The 19217-nt window shown below is 29.6% G+C and overlaps 1 protein-coding gene across 10 annotated transcripts in view; it reads left to right on the top strand.

Moving 5' to 3' along the window:
- The window catches only part of LOC129965741 (latrophilin Cirl-like), a 716323-nt gene that overhangs the window by 455985 nt on the left and 241121 nt on the right, over positions 1-19217 (top strand). For all 10 annotated transcript variants that reach the window (XM_056079881.1, XM_056079880.1, XM_056079878.1 and 7 more), the window contains one exon: positions 11595-11699. In XM_056079881.1, coding sequence (XP_055935856.1) covers positions 11595-11699 — 105 coding nt within the window. The remainder of the gene's footprint in view (positions 1-11594; positions 11700-19217) is intronic.

The following is a 19217-nucleotide window of genomic DNA, read 5'->3' as shown; positions in this document are numbered from 1 at the left end:
ACAGCAGAGTTGAAACTGCAGTCTCGTAAATTTTCATATACGACAAAAGCTGTTCCCCCCCCCCCCCCCCCTACTAACTGTTATTTTTCAAGCAATAGTTTTTTTAGCTATAAAAAATGTCATTTTTTTTAAAAAAAGAAACTATTATTTTTTGAAACATTGATTTTAAAAATATGGTTTTGGGAAATATTTTGTATGTCTGGTTTAAGATTTCTTTATTTCTTATTTTAAAATTAAGTAGTAAGAGCTTAATTATAAAATTGTATCAAGAAATTATATTTATCTATTTTTTCTGCTTTCTTTTATTATAATTTTATTTATTTACCGTAGCATATTTTTTTCTTGTTTCCGTTTCTTATACAGTTATGTAAGCAAAGGAACTACAATATATATTTTTTCAAACATTGTAATATTAATATTTAACATAAACGCTTTCTTCGCTCGGAAAAAAAAAAATGCTAAAACTTCTTTGAAGGCTACAGAACTTGTATTCTTTTACTCTAAAGTATTATTATACTATTTCTTTTTGCATTTCAACTATCATTTCCTTCGAAAAAAATCAAGTCCCATTGTTTTTGCCAGAGCTTTAAAGAAAATGCATATGCAGATTTTTGCTTTTCAAACTAAAAGGAAAAAAAAAAAAAATTCCGGCGATTTTAAAATACAATTTTTTTTCCGAATAAGACGCTACTGTTTCATTTTTTTCCAACCTTTTTTCCCCCTTCGAAACAAAGATAGCTGTAAAAAAAAAAAAAAAAAAAAAGCATTGTGAGCAAAATCTTCAGAATCGTCCGCTGTAAACACAAGACCTGAGAGCGACTCCTATGTAGATGAAGTGCTAGCCCTAAGGTATGAAAAATTGCTGAATCAGTTACTAGAAGGTAAAAAATCAATCTGGAGTAAAAACCAAGGCAAAAAATTGGAAGGAAAGATTTAGCGGAGGGTTGCGGTCCGTCTCTTCTTTTTTGTAATATCTACTGTGTAGGGTTACTACTGGTCACGCCAGAATATCGCCAAATTATGCTAAAGTGTATGTTAACAGTAAACTTTCAGTGTGGGGGATTTTGCTTTTTTGAAAATATTTATTATTATATAAATTGTTTTGCTCTATGCATAGTATAAACATCGCGTAATCCTTCCTTTTCTAGAAAAATGTATTGAATTGTTTTGATAATAATAAAATGCAAACTGTCATTTCTTCTCATGGATATATGATTTGCAGTTGTTCTAAAACTGTATTAACAAAACTACGCCATACTTACCCTATTGCTGTCTATGTTAGCATTATTTGCAAAAACATTTGTTTCAATGCAATCACCCTCCGATTTGTGTGGAGTGTAAGTTGAAAGATTGAGCACTCTTGTGTCGCCGTTATGTTATATGCTAATTCAGCTTTAAGGATCCATCTCTGTAGTTTTACATCGAATTCAGCTTTAGTTTGATACATCGAATAAACCTGACTCGTCTTTTGATGTTTTATTTTTAAAAAATGCCATAGCAGATTGTAGGCAGGCATTTATTCAATATTTTTTTTCGCTTTTGCCTACTATCTGTCTGAATAATCCAACTCTTAAGAATGCGTTAAACTTTAAGATTTTTATTTTCCCGTCTATGAAGTATAGACGAAGAAAATACTGTCATCATCATCATAAAAAAAAAAAAAAAAAAAAAAAAAGACCTGGTGACTATGTTGCATCTCTCTTTTGTAATTCTATTTTCATTAGACCGTAAATTCCATTTTTGGAAATGTCTGCCTCTGTCATCACGAACACGATCCAGATCGACGAAATATTGCATAGATCTCAGTCAAATTCTAGAACAAGAATATCAAAGAATAGGCTGTCGATTTGGACGTGATCAAATGAACACGTGATCAAAATGAATTTAAAAGGTAAAAGCTTCGACAGATGAAATTTAGCATTCAATTATAAGAAATTTAGATTTGTTTCAGACATAGGATATCTGACAAAAGGTCCATTTTCTGACGATCTCTGTGTTGATGAGCTTGTAATGTCAGCAATTGAAAAACGCCACAAGCTAAATGGGTAAACCGAAGTTTATGATATTGGCATCAAATTTTGTTAAATTTGTCTCACCATCAGATGAGATCTGAATGAAATCTGTTTGTCTGTGTCTGAGAACATGATAAATGTGAAATCGGTTTGTTAAATTTAGTATAGTTTGCTTATAACTAAATTGGCGATATGTATCGAATTCTGAACCCAACTAGCTTAAAAGGAAAGGCCCAAAATGCATAATCCATTTACTTCTTCAGAGTCTCAAGCTATTAGATGCTTGCATGTATTTTAATTAACAATATCTATTGATAAGCATCCGAAGTATCCATATAAACGACAATGGTTTTGGGTTTTTACCAATTTATTATTACTTTGTTGTAATCATTTTGAAAGTTTTCCATTTAGTATTATTGAGTTATTCAGTGTATAAAGGCCCTCCTTCAAGGAACCTTTCAAATTGCATTTTCGATATTCATTGTTTTTCTTTTCATTTGATTTGAAGAAATCTGCTGTCGAAACCCATCAGATAGTTTTAGGAACTTATGGTGATGCTGTTCCGTCATATCCCAATGGTCGGTTTTGGTTTCAACGATTTAAGAGTGGTGATTTCGTATCAATGACAAAGAACGGCCTGGAGGATAAAAAAATTCGAAAAAAATTGCAAGACTTATTGGACGAAAACGGGAAAAAGTTGTAGAAAATGATGAAAATATTTTGATTCATATATATATTATACCAATTTTAATAATAAATGCCTTTTTAAAGCGAAAAAATTATCAAAATACATGCAAGCAAAATACATGCTAATAAATATATATCTACCTCTCTGTTAGAAGTAGTAAAAGGCTACTCGCGATGGTTTGAGTTGGGGAAGTTCGCCAAAAGGGCGCCGAAAGAGCAAGTAGTTTCCCATTATAGGAAACAAAAGTCAAGATTTCTTCCCGGTTTTTCTTATTTACGCCAGTATATTTACTACAATCGATCGTCAGGAAAAGGATGAGAAAATCGAAAGCACAGAGAGAGAATTGAAACGTGTGACATTTTCTGACAGGCTTTTTATTCCCACTAGCAGCAAAACAACAGCGGACGAAGAAAACGAATAAAAGTCACTATTTTTCCCGTTTCTCAGGTTTTTTTCCCCCCTTCTTTTTAACCTCCTCTTTACCGCTTCCGTTACGAAGAAAACTTCAAAATATATACCGTTTGTTTCGAATGTTCTGAAACATAACTGTAAGATGGGGACAGGGCAGGCCGGGAAAAAAAAATCTTTCTTCTCAAAGTGTCAAAAATCAAACGGAACTACCATCGTTACTTTCCATCTTTTCGATCTTAAGATTTTTTTTATCTTAACTTTTTTTTTTTTTTCAGATTTAAAAGTTGCCGTCACGCTATAAAATTTAGTTGTCTAGAATTCTAAATTTGCCGCTCTACGGTTACGGATTCTTTTTCCTCACTTCAAAGTTTTGCTTCTTATTTCAAAGTGGAGTGGCAACTGTGAAATCGGATTTTGTTTTTGTTCTGGTTATTTTCCGAGATTTTTCTTCAAAAGATGTGACATTTGGTCTTATAAATCATCTAATGAAGTTATTTTTTGTTTCAAAGATTAACTTACTTATATATACTAAAGAAATCCTCTATTCCAAATCAGCAAAACTATTGGGAGTCTGCTTTATATCTAACTAGCAGATAGATATAAGTTATATCATGTTATATAAGTTATCCATCCATTCGTGGCTACTTGATACCGAGTTCGAGTTTTTTGATGATCAGACTACTTTGTCTTTTCATACTTCATAATGAAAGGCATAAAAAAGTTTCAGAAATTTTATATTTATGGATGCAACAAGAATTGTCAGCCAGAATTCCTTTAACGAATAGGTGAGAATTTTTTTTTTTATTATTATTAATTCTATAATAAAAAGTGTCGGGAACTATTGGTTTGTCGAAAGTGACGAGATTAAATGCATAAGAACCGCTTAAGCCTCGCTTTTCGCTAACTTACCATAACGGGAGGCCGTCTTGTATAAAACAATTGTTGTTTTAGAAAATGTTTAAAATGTCATAAATTTGTCTAATTCATAGTTATTTTTACTTTTCATTATAGATAAATGATGGGCCTCCAGTTTTCAAACAGAAGAACAATAAAAATACAAATAATATCTATTGTCTTCTCAAATTTTTATGAATTCAAATTTAATGGCACACAATGATATATGAACTGTTTTTCATATATTCGCCATGTTCGAAATTTTGAAAAAAGACTATTATGTAAAAATAATCTTAATACAAGAATTTACAAGTGATACAAATGAGTAGTAATATTAATCCAAATTATTTCTATTTTCTGAAATTTGCAACACATACACGCTAAAATGGGTGAAGAATAATTTTAGAATGTCTTTCAAATTCAATAATTTTGATTAAAGAAAATATATGAATATAAATGAATGTTATTACCCGTATATTTTTTAATTGCAAAAAGGCTTATGCTTGCATTTAAGAATTTTGAAGTTATTTTCTAAATGAAAAGGCGTAGAAATGTAGATGAGAAAAACTTTCCCTGTTAATTTACGTTTCTTTTTTTTTTTTTTTTTCCTGTTATGACAGACAGCTCAAATTAATAGTTTGATTTAATCTGTTATATCATAATGCGCAATGAAGGTGTTGATGGGCTCAATTAGCATTTTGCTAATTTTTCACTTAAGAGTTATTAATTTTTTTAGGCATATGTATTAATTATAAATACGTCAAATTTCTTTAAAAACATTTTTGAAACGAAATATTATTTTAAAAAATTAAAAAAAGTATAATTTTTTTTGAAAAATTTCAAAATATTCCAGGCTATTTAATTTTTAATTTTTTCTATTATTTTTTCCTTATTACTCAGTATAAATCTATTTGAAATAAAACTGTGTATAATTTTGTAATTCTAATTAAATGCTAATTTTTTTTAGAAATGCTAATTTTTTTTGTATCCTTATTTACAGAATTTTCATAAAAATTTTGTGTTTTTCGGAACTAAAATGGAAAATTTTTAACTATCTAAGAAAACTCGAAATATAAAATGCATACCTTGTTTTCTTTTAATATTTAACAGAAATCCATATCATCAATTATTTTTTTTCTTCAAAAATTAAGAAACCTGGAACGTTTTAAAGATATCTAATTACAATATCAATTTGAGCAAAGTAATTAAAATGTGCATTTTAAATCTTGACCTTTGAAATATTCATTTTATTGAACAGTATATCTTATTTCACTATTTTATTGGAATATAAACATATATTTTGGTGAAAAAACGATAGAAATAAAATTTCCTATTTTTATCCATTTTTTCGTATTTCAAAGTCCACTGTCCCCTTAAATAATCCTGAATACGATCGTTATATGAGTCAGTGTAATTGATATGTTTGAATAGATTTTGACTGTGGCATTGTTTAAAAAGTTTGAGAAACATTCGTAATTTGAGGCAATAGTCGTAGAAGCATTTGTTACGGTCCCATGAATGATCGTTTTCACCTTATTTTTGCATACATCAATTTGAATCCACGCTAGCCGTCAATGAAATTTTTAAGCCATGTACATTCTAAAAAAGTGTTTTACTTTCATTTCACTCTCAGTCGTAAATTATTTAATGCAGTAAGAAATATATAATTGGAATTCAAAGAAAAATTTCAGTTGAAGAAAAAAGGGTTTTTGATGCACTTCCTTTAATAACTACATCATAGTGAAAACTCAATTATTTGCGAAGTCAATTTACGCTTTTCAGCATATATCATAACCCATCCCTACGTTTTCATTTCAAAACCATTCTTTTAAAATCCAAGACAAGGATTTATACTCCGCATGAAAAATGAGAAAAGCCGCATTTTTCCATTACTTTACCCTGTCATTACCTTAAGAAAGACTTCAACGGGGCAAAAAACTAATTGATTTGCATACATTCCCATTAATCACTTCTTGCCTGCTTCTCCAATTTTTAAATGAATCGTCCACATCTCAATCATCCCGAGGAGGAAAGATGCAGCAGAAGTAATTTGTAAAGCGGAAACGCATCGCTCTCCCTGTGGTCCAGAACTTCATGATTGAAATGGACCTTTGGGACCCAATCCTCAATCCTCCTTTGAGTGATGTGAAAAGTGATCCTAGCCTTCTAAATGTTCCCCGTTGCACGTGTTTAGATACCTCCTCTAGGGACCCTTCTTGAAGCCGAAGAAACGTTGTTCCAGAAAAACTTCACCCCCGCCAGTGATTAATTACAGATCTTGTCATTGGATACTGACGGAACTGACTCAAGGTTGCTATGGTTGGCGTGGAATCATTCACATTATTCAGTTCTTGGCTCAAGTTTTTTTCCCTCGCATCTTCTAGAATTTGTAATGCTTGTTTGTTTTGAGCCTCCTTTGAATACCTTTCGTGATTTTGTTGTTGTTATTATTATGCGCAATTTTTTTTTTTAATGTATCTACAAACTTAATACGTGAAGCGATTTAGTTTTGTTCAGCAAGAGGTGATTAATGGAAGTGTTTAAATAGTTTCTTTGTGGTTACTTGAATATTTTTTAATCAGTGAAAGATTTTAGATGCAATTTTGTCTGATGGATTTTTTTTTTTTAAATTCTGTTTTTATCCATCTACATATTAAGGAGGGGAGGTATTTACTCCTTAGTGATGTGCTTGTTTTCAGAATTTCGTTGCATTCGAAACTTATCGCTTTTTTTTCACCGCCGTCGTTATCAGAAGTACAACAGGAATAAATGATGACCTGCTCATGTTGTCAGCTTTTCGTTCTCTTATCTTGGTAACTCTGACTTTAAAAAGATATAAAATAGTATTTATTTTGTTCGTGGCACCGCATTAAAGTTAAGAATATTCGCAACCCCTCCCTTGATCCCCTTCGATTCTTATTCACTACTGATATGTTTCCAGCATCGATTTTTTTCGTATTGATATCTGTTATTAAGTCACAGAAAAAAAAAAGTAAATATTTAATTTAATTACAGTCATAAAATTAAAGTGTGTATTTTTGTAAAATATAATTTTGATAATCTTGCCGTTTCTTTAAAGAGACCAGTCGTATATATAATATCGCTTTAATTTAAAATCTCGATTGATGACAATACATATTTAAAAAAAGAAAGTTCTACAGTATGGTTCACTAACCATCATTTTTTTCAATATTTAAAATTTTAATGTAATTTATTATTTGCGTACTTTCTGAAGAATATTTACATTGTATGTAATGAAAGGAAACCTAACCGTGTTTTAAGTGGAAAGAATGTTGTTTTAATCGTGTCTTTAACAATGAATTTATTTTTCAGATTTTGTTTCATTAGTTCAATGCTCATTAAATATATTTTTTCAGCACTGTTTTAAACATCCTTGTTAATATGTTTTAGTATATTATGTATTTTCCTTTTTTTTTCAACTAATAAAATTTTAAATTTCTGACCAAAAATTAAGAATTAAATCCAAGAATCAAAATATTTTACTAAAAATATTCGACAATTTTTTTTTTATTGTAATGTCTAGAAAAATATTCATGGCGTTGAACCTTGAATGATAACATATTGCAAAGCAAAGTTTTTGAATGTTTCAAAATATTAACGTTAACATATGGCAAAAAATATCTTATAAACACTATTATCTTTAATTCGAATAAATATTTATGCTTTTTGACGATAGTTATGAACACAACAAACAATTTAACAAACTGTAACTTACAAAGTAAACAGTTTGTTGTAGAAATCTGACCACAAACATTATTCTTTCGAATTTATATTAGTCTTGTTTTGATACTGGCTCCAGAGCTTTCGGAAAATTGTATAACTTTTTTTTGGAAAATTTGTATTCCAAAAGATAGCATTCGTTCTTCAAAAGTATCGTTTTATTTGTTATGATTTTATGTGAAACCTTTCTCGCGTGATTGCAATTTTTAAAAATATATTTTCATTGTACACGTTTTCTCTCTGTGTTTTTCTAACGTTTCAAAACTTTGCATCCATTGTTGCATTTTATTATTATTATTATTATTTTTGACGGAATAAATTACGCGCGATGATGGAGGTCTCCGTGTGTGTTTGAGTTAGTTTTGAGATCAATTTAAAAATTGCTGTGTTGTTGATAAACAAGATTGAGAAAATGATACATCGGTTTCGTGTGTATGAAATTTCTTCAAAGTTTCCTGTTGTTTTCCCATAATTTGATCGAATTAGCAATTCGTTTCTCTTTTGCAAACTGAACCTTCCAGTTGAATACGAATTGATTCAGCCTTAAAATGTAAATGGTAAACAATTTCTTGTTAAATAAAGTTTGGAATGAGAAATAAAAACTTATGCATATTTATAATTCATTTTTTCTGTGTTAATAATCAAAAAACGCGTATGTAATGACACGTTAATAGAACGGCAATTCTTGTAGTAAAATGGAATAAAAACAAATATGTAAGGTTAAACTTTACTGTAAACATACTTGGATTTTTACATATAGGTATATAGCATGCAATAATTAATTAATAATTAAATAATAATTATTGCATGCTATATACCTGTAATCAATTAATTAATTAGTTTTATTTTGTGGATAACGTTGCGGCTAGATATACAAAACATAAGGAGTTCCGAGCAATAGTTTAATTTGGCACATGTATAATGTGAAAAAATTATATATGAGAACATCCCAAATTTGTAGAAATAAAAAGAGAGAGAGAGAAAATCCGTTTACAAAAATATATGAGGTATTGAGATCTACTCACTGTTTTCTACACCAAAGTAAACCGTTTGACAACCTGGCAACAAGTAAACCTGGCTGCAGTTATTTAGTTTCGGTCAGATAAAACTCTTTTAATTCGTTTTTTCGTTATTTATTTATTTAAAAAACAAGTTTATTTAGTTCAGCTGAGTTACATGAAAACCGTGGATTATTCGAGTTCTTTTACATACAGAATATTTCGGAAGTCTTAAAGCATGTCATTCTGGTGCACAGAAATTATTTGTTCTTATGATAGGAAAGTCGCAAATAGAATGGACGGTCACTAGTGAATTAAGTAATAGAATGAATCTGATGAAATATACTGCGCAGACTTATTGAAGTATATATTTAAAATAGCATTACACAGTAGTTTGAATAATGACTTGAGAAGAATACATAATTTCGAATGACTAATTCTTTGAACATTTAATTTTAAGTACTGCAAGGATTTGTTATTAATATTGCGCCCTACTTGTCTTTGTATTTTTCATGTTGTTTTCGGCTTTTAGCCTATAATGTTTTCAACCCATATACTATTGCAAAATTAACCCTTATTTACACTTAAAGCTTACATAAACACTTTTGTATCACCCTGTATAGTTTGTGTATTTGGGGGACCCTTATTGAAAAGAGTATTCAAAAGTGATGTGCTGATGCCAATTGAGCTTATATCGGATATCACTTCAGCCATTGAAGATCCTTAGTAGGACTTTTCTCTCAGAAATTTAATTTTCCGCACATGGTTCTAAGACGTTGTGAAGTCTCAGTGTAAATTTAATGGCCAAACTATGGCCATTATATTAACGACGGCCAAAAATAATAAATTGGTCAATATTATTTTGAAAGTTTGAAAGTTAAAGGCCAAACTCTGGTAAAAGCGAAATTACTCTAATTTTTTTGGACATTGAGATAAATTTTAACTAGAACGCATGATTATGTTATTTGTTTTTCTTTGTAACTTACATTATAAAGAGAATGAAATACCCTTGTAAATTTGGAATCAAAAATCCAAATTTACAAGGATCGTTCTAGCTTCTTTGGAATTACTTCATTAAGTTAAAGAAACGTCCACTGCAATGTTAGAACAGTGTCCATTGGAAGCTCGTTAGCAATGTTAAATTTATACGTTTTTGTCATACACTTGTATGACAAAAATGTTTAAATGAATTAAAATGGTTGAAAAAAGTAATATAAATAAATAATGATGCACTTATTTTTGAAAATAAACATATTTTTATTTTATTTTATTTAGTTATTTATATTTTTTCATAAATTTGACTGCAATTCTTGCATTAATCCATCGTTATTTTATTTATTAATATATAATAGACAAACTGGTGCAATGTCGAAAATTTCTTTCGATATGTAAATAATTTTTAATTAAAATTACGATTAAACTTGGATTAATTCATAGATATTATGGGATATAATTATAAAAAGGCAAATAAATCAAAATTTTATCTTTACATTATATAGTTTTTCTTTCATTTATTATTTTGAAGGTTTTATTTAATATATATAGATATAGAAATATACATAATATTTTTAGAAACATAATATAATATTTTGGGAAAAAAAAGTATTTTTAGATACGTTAAAACTGTTTTTAAATTTTGAAATCTTAAGACTCCCTCTCCCTCCCCCCTCTTTTTTTCTTTCGTTACTTTTTTTGTGAAAAAAATAAATGCAGTATGTGTACTTTTTTTTTTTTCAATGTTAGCTATGATTTTATGCTGAATTTAACGAACGCATTTTTCTCCTCCTGTTATATGAATTAGAAACTTTTAAATGTAAATTTTTTTCAAAAATAAATTTTGAAACATAAGATTCTAATTAAATTGCATGAATATTGTGTAATTTTTTTTTTAATGTTTATTGTTTTTGCCTTTCGAAATTGCAATTAAGATAATTCAGCAAATGAAATTCTTTTGAGAAAACTTTTTCCCAAATTATTTCGTATTTTATTTTCGAAATAGGGGCTCAGAATTTCATTTTGTTTGTTTCGGAGCTACTATTTTCTCTTTTTTTATATAGAAATCTTGGTGTGTTCCATGTTTTTTTTTCTTCAAAGTTTAATAATGCTTGAAAATTCCCTTCTCCATGAAAAAGCAGAAGTTGTTTTTAGAAAATAGACGAAAGGTAATCGATCGATGATTGCACAGAGTAATCTTCGATTTTTAAAGTTCTAGAAAAAAAGAATCTTTCCCTACCATTTTCTACTCCATCGACTTTTTAGTTAAACGCGCACACACAAAAAAGTAAACTACCCTTGAAATGGAAGGAAGTTCTATTTTTTTAAATTCACTTTTCCGTAGAAAAATAGACAAATTTAAGTTCCAAACCCTTTCCGTCCCCTTTTGCCAGCTGCAAAGAAGGTGACGACAATAATAATTCGTGAGGTATTACAGGAACATTTTTAGTTTCTTTTTTCTGTACCTGTGTTCGTGCTATTTGTTACTGTTATTATGCTCTTGATGGATTGCATCTGGCGCTGAGGGAATGATTTTCCGAATTTTCGAAAAGATCAGCTACCGGGAAACTGTAATAATTCTACATTAACAGAACAAAATGAATGATATGTGCTGTCACGGGCACTACGGCAGCTGAAAATTTGCTTTCACAAGATCGTTTGGTATATATCAGCCACATGTTATGCGAAAATGAATATAACAAATAACAAAACGTCGATGTGGTGCATCTCAGCCATTAGCATTTATTCATTTCTTTCTCTTTCGCAGTGGAATACTTTTATTTCTTATTTTGATTACATGTTTCTGGATTTGCGATCACGCCATTTTTATTTATCTTGTTCTCTTCTTTTTTGCAGGAAAAGAGTTTTCGCGCTGGAGGAAGAAAGCAGAACGCAGCAGAAGAATGATTTTTGTGATATTATTAGCTTTGTTGCAGACCGCCTCGGCGAGAAGTAATGGCGGTAAGCTTATGCATGAGTTAATATTATGAAATATGTTGTTATGGTGAGATAAATCATGTTTGGTTCGTTGGAGTTAAAAAGTGCGAAGTTGCCGATGCAGCTAGTAAACGAATTCTACATGTAAATAAAAAGGGGAGAAAAACACTTTAAGATTTTAGTAAATAAGTTCCCCGATTTGTACTTTTTTTTTCCAGCAAGGCATGAAATTAATTTTGCTATTGAAACATGGGATTTTGGTAATGGTTCACTAAAGAAACGAATATTTTAAAATCTGTTCATGTTTATTGACAGTATAATGCAAACTACATAAAAGTAGATTATTATTATCATTATTTTTGACTTGGAAAGAATACGTGGGATATCCAAAACTATTTTTTGTTTTGTTTTATTTAGTTGTGTTGCAGAATTGTATGTTGATGTAAGTAGCAAATATTGTAGCATTTAAATTCGGTGTTTGATCTTTTATAGCTGATTAAGATTAATGCAATTTTACAGAATTTATCTTACCTCAGTATGTTAGTATTTGGTTGCATACTTATCCGTTCTTTTTTTAGTTCATTTATGTATGCGCATGTGTACTTATCCCTTTCAAATTGGTACGGGTCATTTTATATCTAATGGAGGAAGGGTGCTTTTAATTGCTATTTTAAATATGTATATTAAGTCCTTTTTATCTGCCATTTATGACTTATGGATTTTATTCTTCAACCCTTAATCGTATTGGTGTGTTTGTTTATCAGCCACTTTAAAACAATGAATCATTCAGTATCTTGAAAACGCCCGATTACATTTGTACTTACATTCTATTTGCTAAAATCGTTTTATTAATAAGATTTTATTTTAAGTATCACATGAAGATTGCTTCGAGTGACCTTTCCTGGCTTTAGGAGCAATTGTTGCTTGCCTTAAAAATCCATACGCAAAAATCTTTAATTTTGTTGTTATTTTGAGCTGTTAGCTAAGAAACGGATAAAAATAACAGCTCTCAGAAATTGTCTATCCAAAAGAACACCATAAATAGAATAATTATACATTAAATTAATGAGAAAAACTAATGATATTTGAAATGAAAGATAAATTATATTATATATACCTAAAATGTACCCTTTTGGTTCCGCTGATGAAATTAAATGAGTATGCATGTTTGTACGTAGTATACCTTTTGGAAATCAATTAAAATTTCTATTTCGTGGTAGTTTTCTTGAAAGTTTTTATAAATGAAATCGTTATTCCATTGATTTGAATATATAAAGAAGTCGTATGTCTAGATGACTTAACTGTTGTAAACGACTTTTTTTTTTTTTAATACGCTCGGAAATAAGCAAGATCATGAGTATTTTTATTTCAAACGACGGCATTAAATTTTGACGAAACATACCTCATTGCCTTACATCAACTTGTAAGCGTATGGGAGAATACAAAACATTGTGGTCTTAATTTTTTTTAATTATTTTTTTTTCTCTCTTTACTTTTTAAGGCGCAGAATTACGATTGAGACGAAGGCAAGGAAAAAAAATGTATCCTGGTGTAATCAATTATGAATCAGTCAATCAATCATTTCATTGAATTAAAAATCACGGAATATTTTTTTCCCTTTCTCTTTTAGTGGTGCATTTTCCCGTTTTTCAGGGGAAATTTTACCGTAGAAAAGAATATAATGTTTTGAGTGGGAAAGGGAGTTCGCGTACAAGATCATTATCGATTCACTGGGTTAAAAAAATTTTTTTTTCCTACATCGCCTTAAGAGTGCGAAAAAGTGAAGTATTTCTTTTTCAACGTCGTAAAGAAATGAATTCATTTTCTCGTTGAGGTATTTACGCCAAAAGATGAATTACTACCATTAACTTTGTAGAAGACCTTATATTACCGATTTCTATTGTGAAAATTGAATTACATTTCCGTTGATGTTTATTGTGTTTGCAGAAATGAATTCAGCATTCTGATTTACTCAGGTGTATAAATATTCTAAAAACAAATGAATTGGAAGGGATCTCAATTATCATTACTGAAAAAAAGCATTTTTTATGGCAAATATTTGACCCCCCCCCCTCCATTTTCTTTCCATTGACGTTATAAAATTTACTCTTTATTCTAAGGCCCCCCCCCCTTTGGCATCCTAACATGTAAAAAATATACCACATTTGAACGTCTCACAAATATTGTCGTTGTTCTCAAAATTAGGAAATAAATTTAAAAATGCAACAATTAATGTTTATCCAAAATAAATTCAATTATAAACTTTCAGGAACGAATTTACTTTAAGCTTTAATTAACCTTTTCAAGTTAAGATTGTTTTCTTTACAATTTTGCGTCTACTCATAGAACAATTAAGTAGAAAAATGCTTTATCAAAACTTTCACACACACAATATTTTTTTGTACTTCCACATTTGCAGTCAGAGATTCGCACCCAAATGAAGATGAGGTAAACATGATGAGTTCAAAATTGCGATAGATTGATTCACTGTGTATAATATGAGCCCCGGTGAACGTTATATCTGCTGCCGTATATCCAGTGTTATTACGTTTGTATGACTTGAAAGCTTGTTGAAAGAGGCTCTTGCTTAAATGTTATCTGATCAGGAATCACTAGAATGAGATTTCCAAAATGATTTTCCTGAAGCTTCAAAATGAGACATTAAAATAGATAAAATATGAATAAACAGTCAAAGATAGTATAATATTTTATTTCTATTAAATACAGTTGTAAAGGACTTTTAAATGTTTTTTTATTATTGCTAATATTTTATTTGTGCGTTCATTCATCGTTTTCAGAAATTAATTTTTATATAGCATTTAGTAACGAAATATCAATTTAAAATATTCATTACTATATTTATTTATTAGAACGAAATTCTATAAATAAGTTTAAATTCATTTCGAAAATTATATATTGGAAATTTGGAACTTCTATAGTAATTATATATTATTTAGGTTAATTTGGAATTTATCTAATGCTATTTAAAACATCTGAAGGGAACTTGATGTCTAGTTTTAAAACCCACAATATTTAATTTAGAATACTATTTATTATTCATTGTGTGAACGAATAGTATTAAATTATTTAATAAATGTCTCGCAATTTCACCATTCAAATTTATTTCGGATATAAAGAGAATTTGTTACTTAATGAAATGGAAGACAGATTTGAAACCTTATTTAAAGTACACTTCTATTTTCGAATTAGCATTTCTTTTTACACATTCATCTTACATGCTTTCTTTAAGATTAGCTTTTTTTTAAAAATGAAGATCCGATGTTTCATGCGATAAAAATATTCAATAGAATTCCATATGTTCTACAGATATTATAGGAGATTTTTTAATTGTTTTTAATCACTACTGTTGAATTTTAAAGGAATTAATTACAAATTTAATTGATAATTGATAATAATTTGTTGTATGTAAGCTGCTAATTTTATTCTTGTATAAAATTCATCTCAATTATTTGAAGAAATATAGTTTTTTTTTAAAACGTAGTTTAAATTGTTTGTAAACGATTTTGTAAGACTATATATAAGGGTTTAAAAAATATTTGTCACATTCATTTAGAAAATAATTCTGTTAATGATGAATTGATATAACTTAAAAATTCTTTTTAACCGAGTTTAAAAAAACAAAAACAATCTACTGCAAACTTTCGCAACAAAGGTTTTTTAGAATTATTAATAAATGAATAAACAATTAATAAAAATAAAAATCAAATCAAATTTTTATTCATCGTAATGATTTTCTTCCTCTTTTAACAATATTTCAGGTTTATGCTGCTAATATATCATTGATATCAATTCCACATAAATATATTACAAAGTTTTCATAAAAATCATGGTTTTACAAATGCGAATTCTTTAGATTTCAATGCTGTTATATTTCACAATAGTTCCCGTTTCCTATTTCCCCCTTTAAATCAGTTTCGTATAGTGCGAATATATGTCGAATCCGTCCCGTCTTACCAGAATGCAAATCCGGGCGCAGGGGCCAGTCCCCCTATTTTCATCTTTCAAGTCAACCATCTGATCTACTTATTTTGGAGTCCGATCACATCTTGCGAATCGCACCCTACAATCACCTAGAGTATTCAATTACCTGCCTGCCTATAAATAAACCGGAAAAAGGCAACTAAAAAAAAATGCTCGCCAGTTACAAAAATGGCCGCCCCGAAATCACTGCCAATTACCGTTTATTACGTCGCCCTTAAAAGTTCGTCTCGAGATGGCCAACTCGCGATCGAATTACGAGGACGGATATGAGGAGAGTAGTTAGACGTGGTACGTGCTGCTGCTGTTGTAATGCCGGGTTGTAAAGTAGGCAAAGGGGGCCCGCCGTTTGGGAGAAGTGGAATGGGGACCCTTGGAATTTTTACTACGGAAATTGTATAACTTTCTTTTTTCTCTCTCTTCTGCTTCGTGTATGGAGTAGAAATGACGGCGAACTCGATGAAGTGACAATACTAATACTTGAAATGATTTTGATCAATTTACCACTGGCAAGTACCGGGTAAAAGAACGGGGACTTCGAGTTTACACATTTTGATTGAATTTTTTCTGAAATATCGAACTTGAATCTCGACTATATAATGAGAATGCTCGAACTCTCATTTCACGTGGAAAATTCGGTCACGTTGGTATTTAGGGAATCGATCATAAATTGATTGTGAAATGATTTAGTGTCATCCCTCTTCATAGAAAGAGGATAATGATTTGTAATTTTAATGGTTAATGTGCTGAATATTTACCTGCAATTTCGAAAAAAAATTTAAATAAAAAATAACATTAATATAGATAGGAAGGATTTATTAAAAAGGCCACATTTTTTTGCCTGTTTTTTGCTGATTACATATATTGTCTTCAATCAAATCATACGAAATTTACAGAATAGGTGATATTGTACCTTATATTAAAATTAAATATTTTGAATAACCTTGGAAATATAAATACGAGTACTTATAGTAAATAACTTTTTATAGCACATATGCGAAACATAATTTAATAATTCCAAAGCCAGATATATAAGGCGACTTATATAAAAATTCCAGTGGAACACTGTTAAGATTAATATATATATTCACGTTGAAACGAGCTGGATTTCAGGGGCTCTCTAAGAGAAGCTAAATGATGAAAAGCTTTCTTTAAATAAACATTTTTTTTTTTTTTTTTTTACTTGAGTCTTCAGTATTTGAATTGTATCAAGAACAGAAATATACTTAAAACCTCATGCATACATATAAATTGAAAACTCACATTAATTTCTGTGAATTAGGTATCATAAATAACAATCAAATTTTATTATGTTATTTATTTTATTGGAACAAATATTAGAATTATAATTTGATATACATTTCTAATCAGTTATTGTTATACTTTATAATTTTAAATATAGAACAATTCTTTAATCTTGGAGTAATGCATTTTATGGAACAAGACCTAGAGTGGAGTATTATTTTTTTTTCACTCTTCTCCCTGGAATTTAAGAAATAAACAACTTATTTTAAAAAAAAGAAAAAAACTTCTACAATGTAAGTTTTTAGTCATTCAGATTCAATCCATTATCCATCCAAATTAAAAATGTAAAGTAAATCGTCCCCTTTTGGAGGGCATAAACACATATTTTTCGTAGCGTAGGACAATATTTTTGATTCTATAACAGAGAATGAGCTACAGAAATGGGGCACAAAAATGTGAAAAAGTGCGATTCGATTCAATCTGATTTATGATTGTCCAGTATTAACAGCATTGCTGGGGATGCAGTTATTTTCATATTTTTTGCTAATGGAAAATGAATTGCTTGATTAATTATCGCAAAACCTTTTACACTAACCTCCATGTCATTGTTCTGTCCTCACAGCCAAAGCGAAGTAAAGTGTGAAGAGCAGTTACACGGAACTGGGAGGAGGGGGTTAAATGGAGGATATTGATGAGTGTTTGCGTTTATGTAAGAGGACGTTTCTAAAGGAAAACCTGAGATATAAGTTTTAAATTTAAGTCTTAATTCTACATATGTTAATAGCCATTGATATAATACAATTGCCCAATAAAGTATAATCACGCATATTAAGGCATGAAACATTGCAGTTAAGCAAAATTTGCAGTACTTGCAAAATGATAACTATTTAAAGGTTTTTTTTTCAACAAATTGCTAAACATTGATGTACTTTTTAAAAATCATTTTTTGCTACTATTTCGTCATTTTTATTCACAGGAGTGCAGTTTAAAATTCTTGGAAATAACAATCCATATTTCCGCTTGTATTTGAATGAGAACATGCAGGTAGTAATTCCTATGAATATTGACTACCTGCAATTCGAAAAAGGCCTGTTTGTGAATAGTTCCATCGTATATTTAGCATTAGAGCTGCATAGAACCCCTCTTTTCCTGGAGGGGTGGGCTGTCATTAAAAAATTCTTGCTTTCAGAAAAAGAAATACTCTTTTACCTTTTGGGATGGGCATAATCGAAGAGTAGAATTTCGAACGCAAACTGCATCCCTTCGCGATCGAAATGTACGGGAAATTGTTAATTGTATATCCGGAAAAATGGAAAAATGTCTGTGGTAAAATCGTTTGAGAGAAAAATTCCAAGATTGATGGTGGTTCTTGGGTTGAACCCTTTATTAACCAGACAAATGGAAGAAAAAGTACCCCGTGTTTCTTCCTTTTTTTACTTTCGCTTTTCACTGCAAGTTTTAATACCCAACCAATAATTTTGTTGATGAGAAATAAATTGATAGGTTCTAAATTTTTTTCTTCTCTTTTTCCTTTCTTTTTCTACTGCTGATATTGAAATTTTAGTTTCTTGATGTTTGTGTTCCATACTTGTAGCTGGCCTTCTAAAATTAAAACTAAGCAAACATTGTATGGTTTTTAGGTTTATTCGTGTAAGAGTTGATTAATTATGGCTAGTTGATTAATTACTTCTTAGTTGTACGGATAATATAAAAAAATTGCAAGTAAATAAATGAAAATTTAAAAAAATACTAAATCATAGTTAGCTGTAAGTATTAGCGTTAATCCATACATGTATTCATTTAATAGGTATACAGAATTATTTCGTTTGGGAAGTAATGAAATATTTTAAAGACGATTTCTTACATTACATTTTAAATAAAAATCAACCTTTTATTGTTAGTCTGAAGAATGTTATTAAAATACAATTATTCACACGCATAAATCTTTTATCTTTTACTCTTCAATTTAAAATTCACTATTTATGTTCAGAGAATAAATATTTTTATAATGTGTCCATGCAAATTTGCAGTTAGTAGAAAACTTGTAACATAAATCAATATTTACAGCATTTTCATTTAATTCATAAAAGTTTGTTTATATATTCTGGCAGCAAGAGAATATTCTAAGCAGCCGATTTATTCTACTATCTTTATATGTGTTTTTCTAACACGTATTTTTAAATTTAGGGTTCCAGTCCCGTAAAAGTTTTTAAATTGAAAAATGGCAATGGGATAAATTCTTCCTCCCGCGTACTTCACGTCCGGAGAATGAAGAGCTAAACCTTTTATTTCTCGATT

This window comes from Argiope bruennichi, chromosome 4 (genome assembly GCF_947563725.1).
Source record: "Argiope bruennichi chromosome 4, qqArgBrue1.1, whole genome shotgun sequence".
NCBI classification, from domain to species: domain Eukaryota; kingdom Metazoa; phylum Arthropoda; class Arachnida; order Araneae; family Araneidae; genus Argiope; species Argiope bruennichi.
Note: the sequence above shows the minus strand (reverse complement) of the source record. Positions and strands in the feature narration are given on the sequence as shown.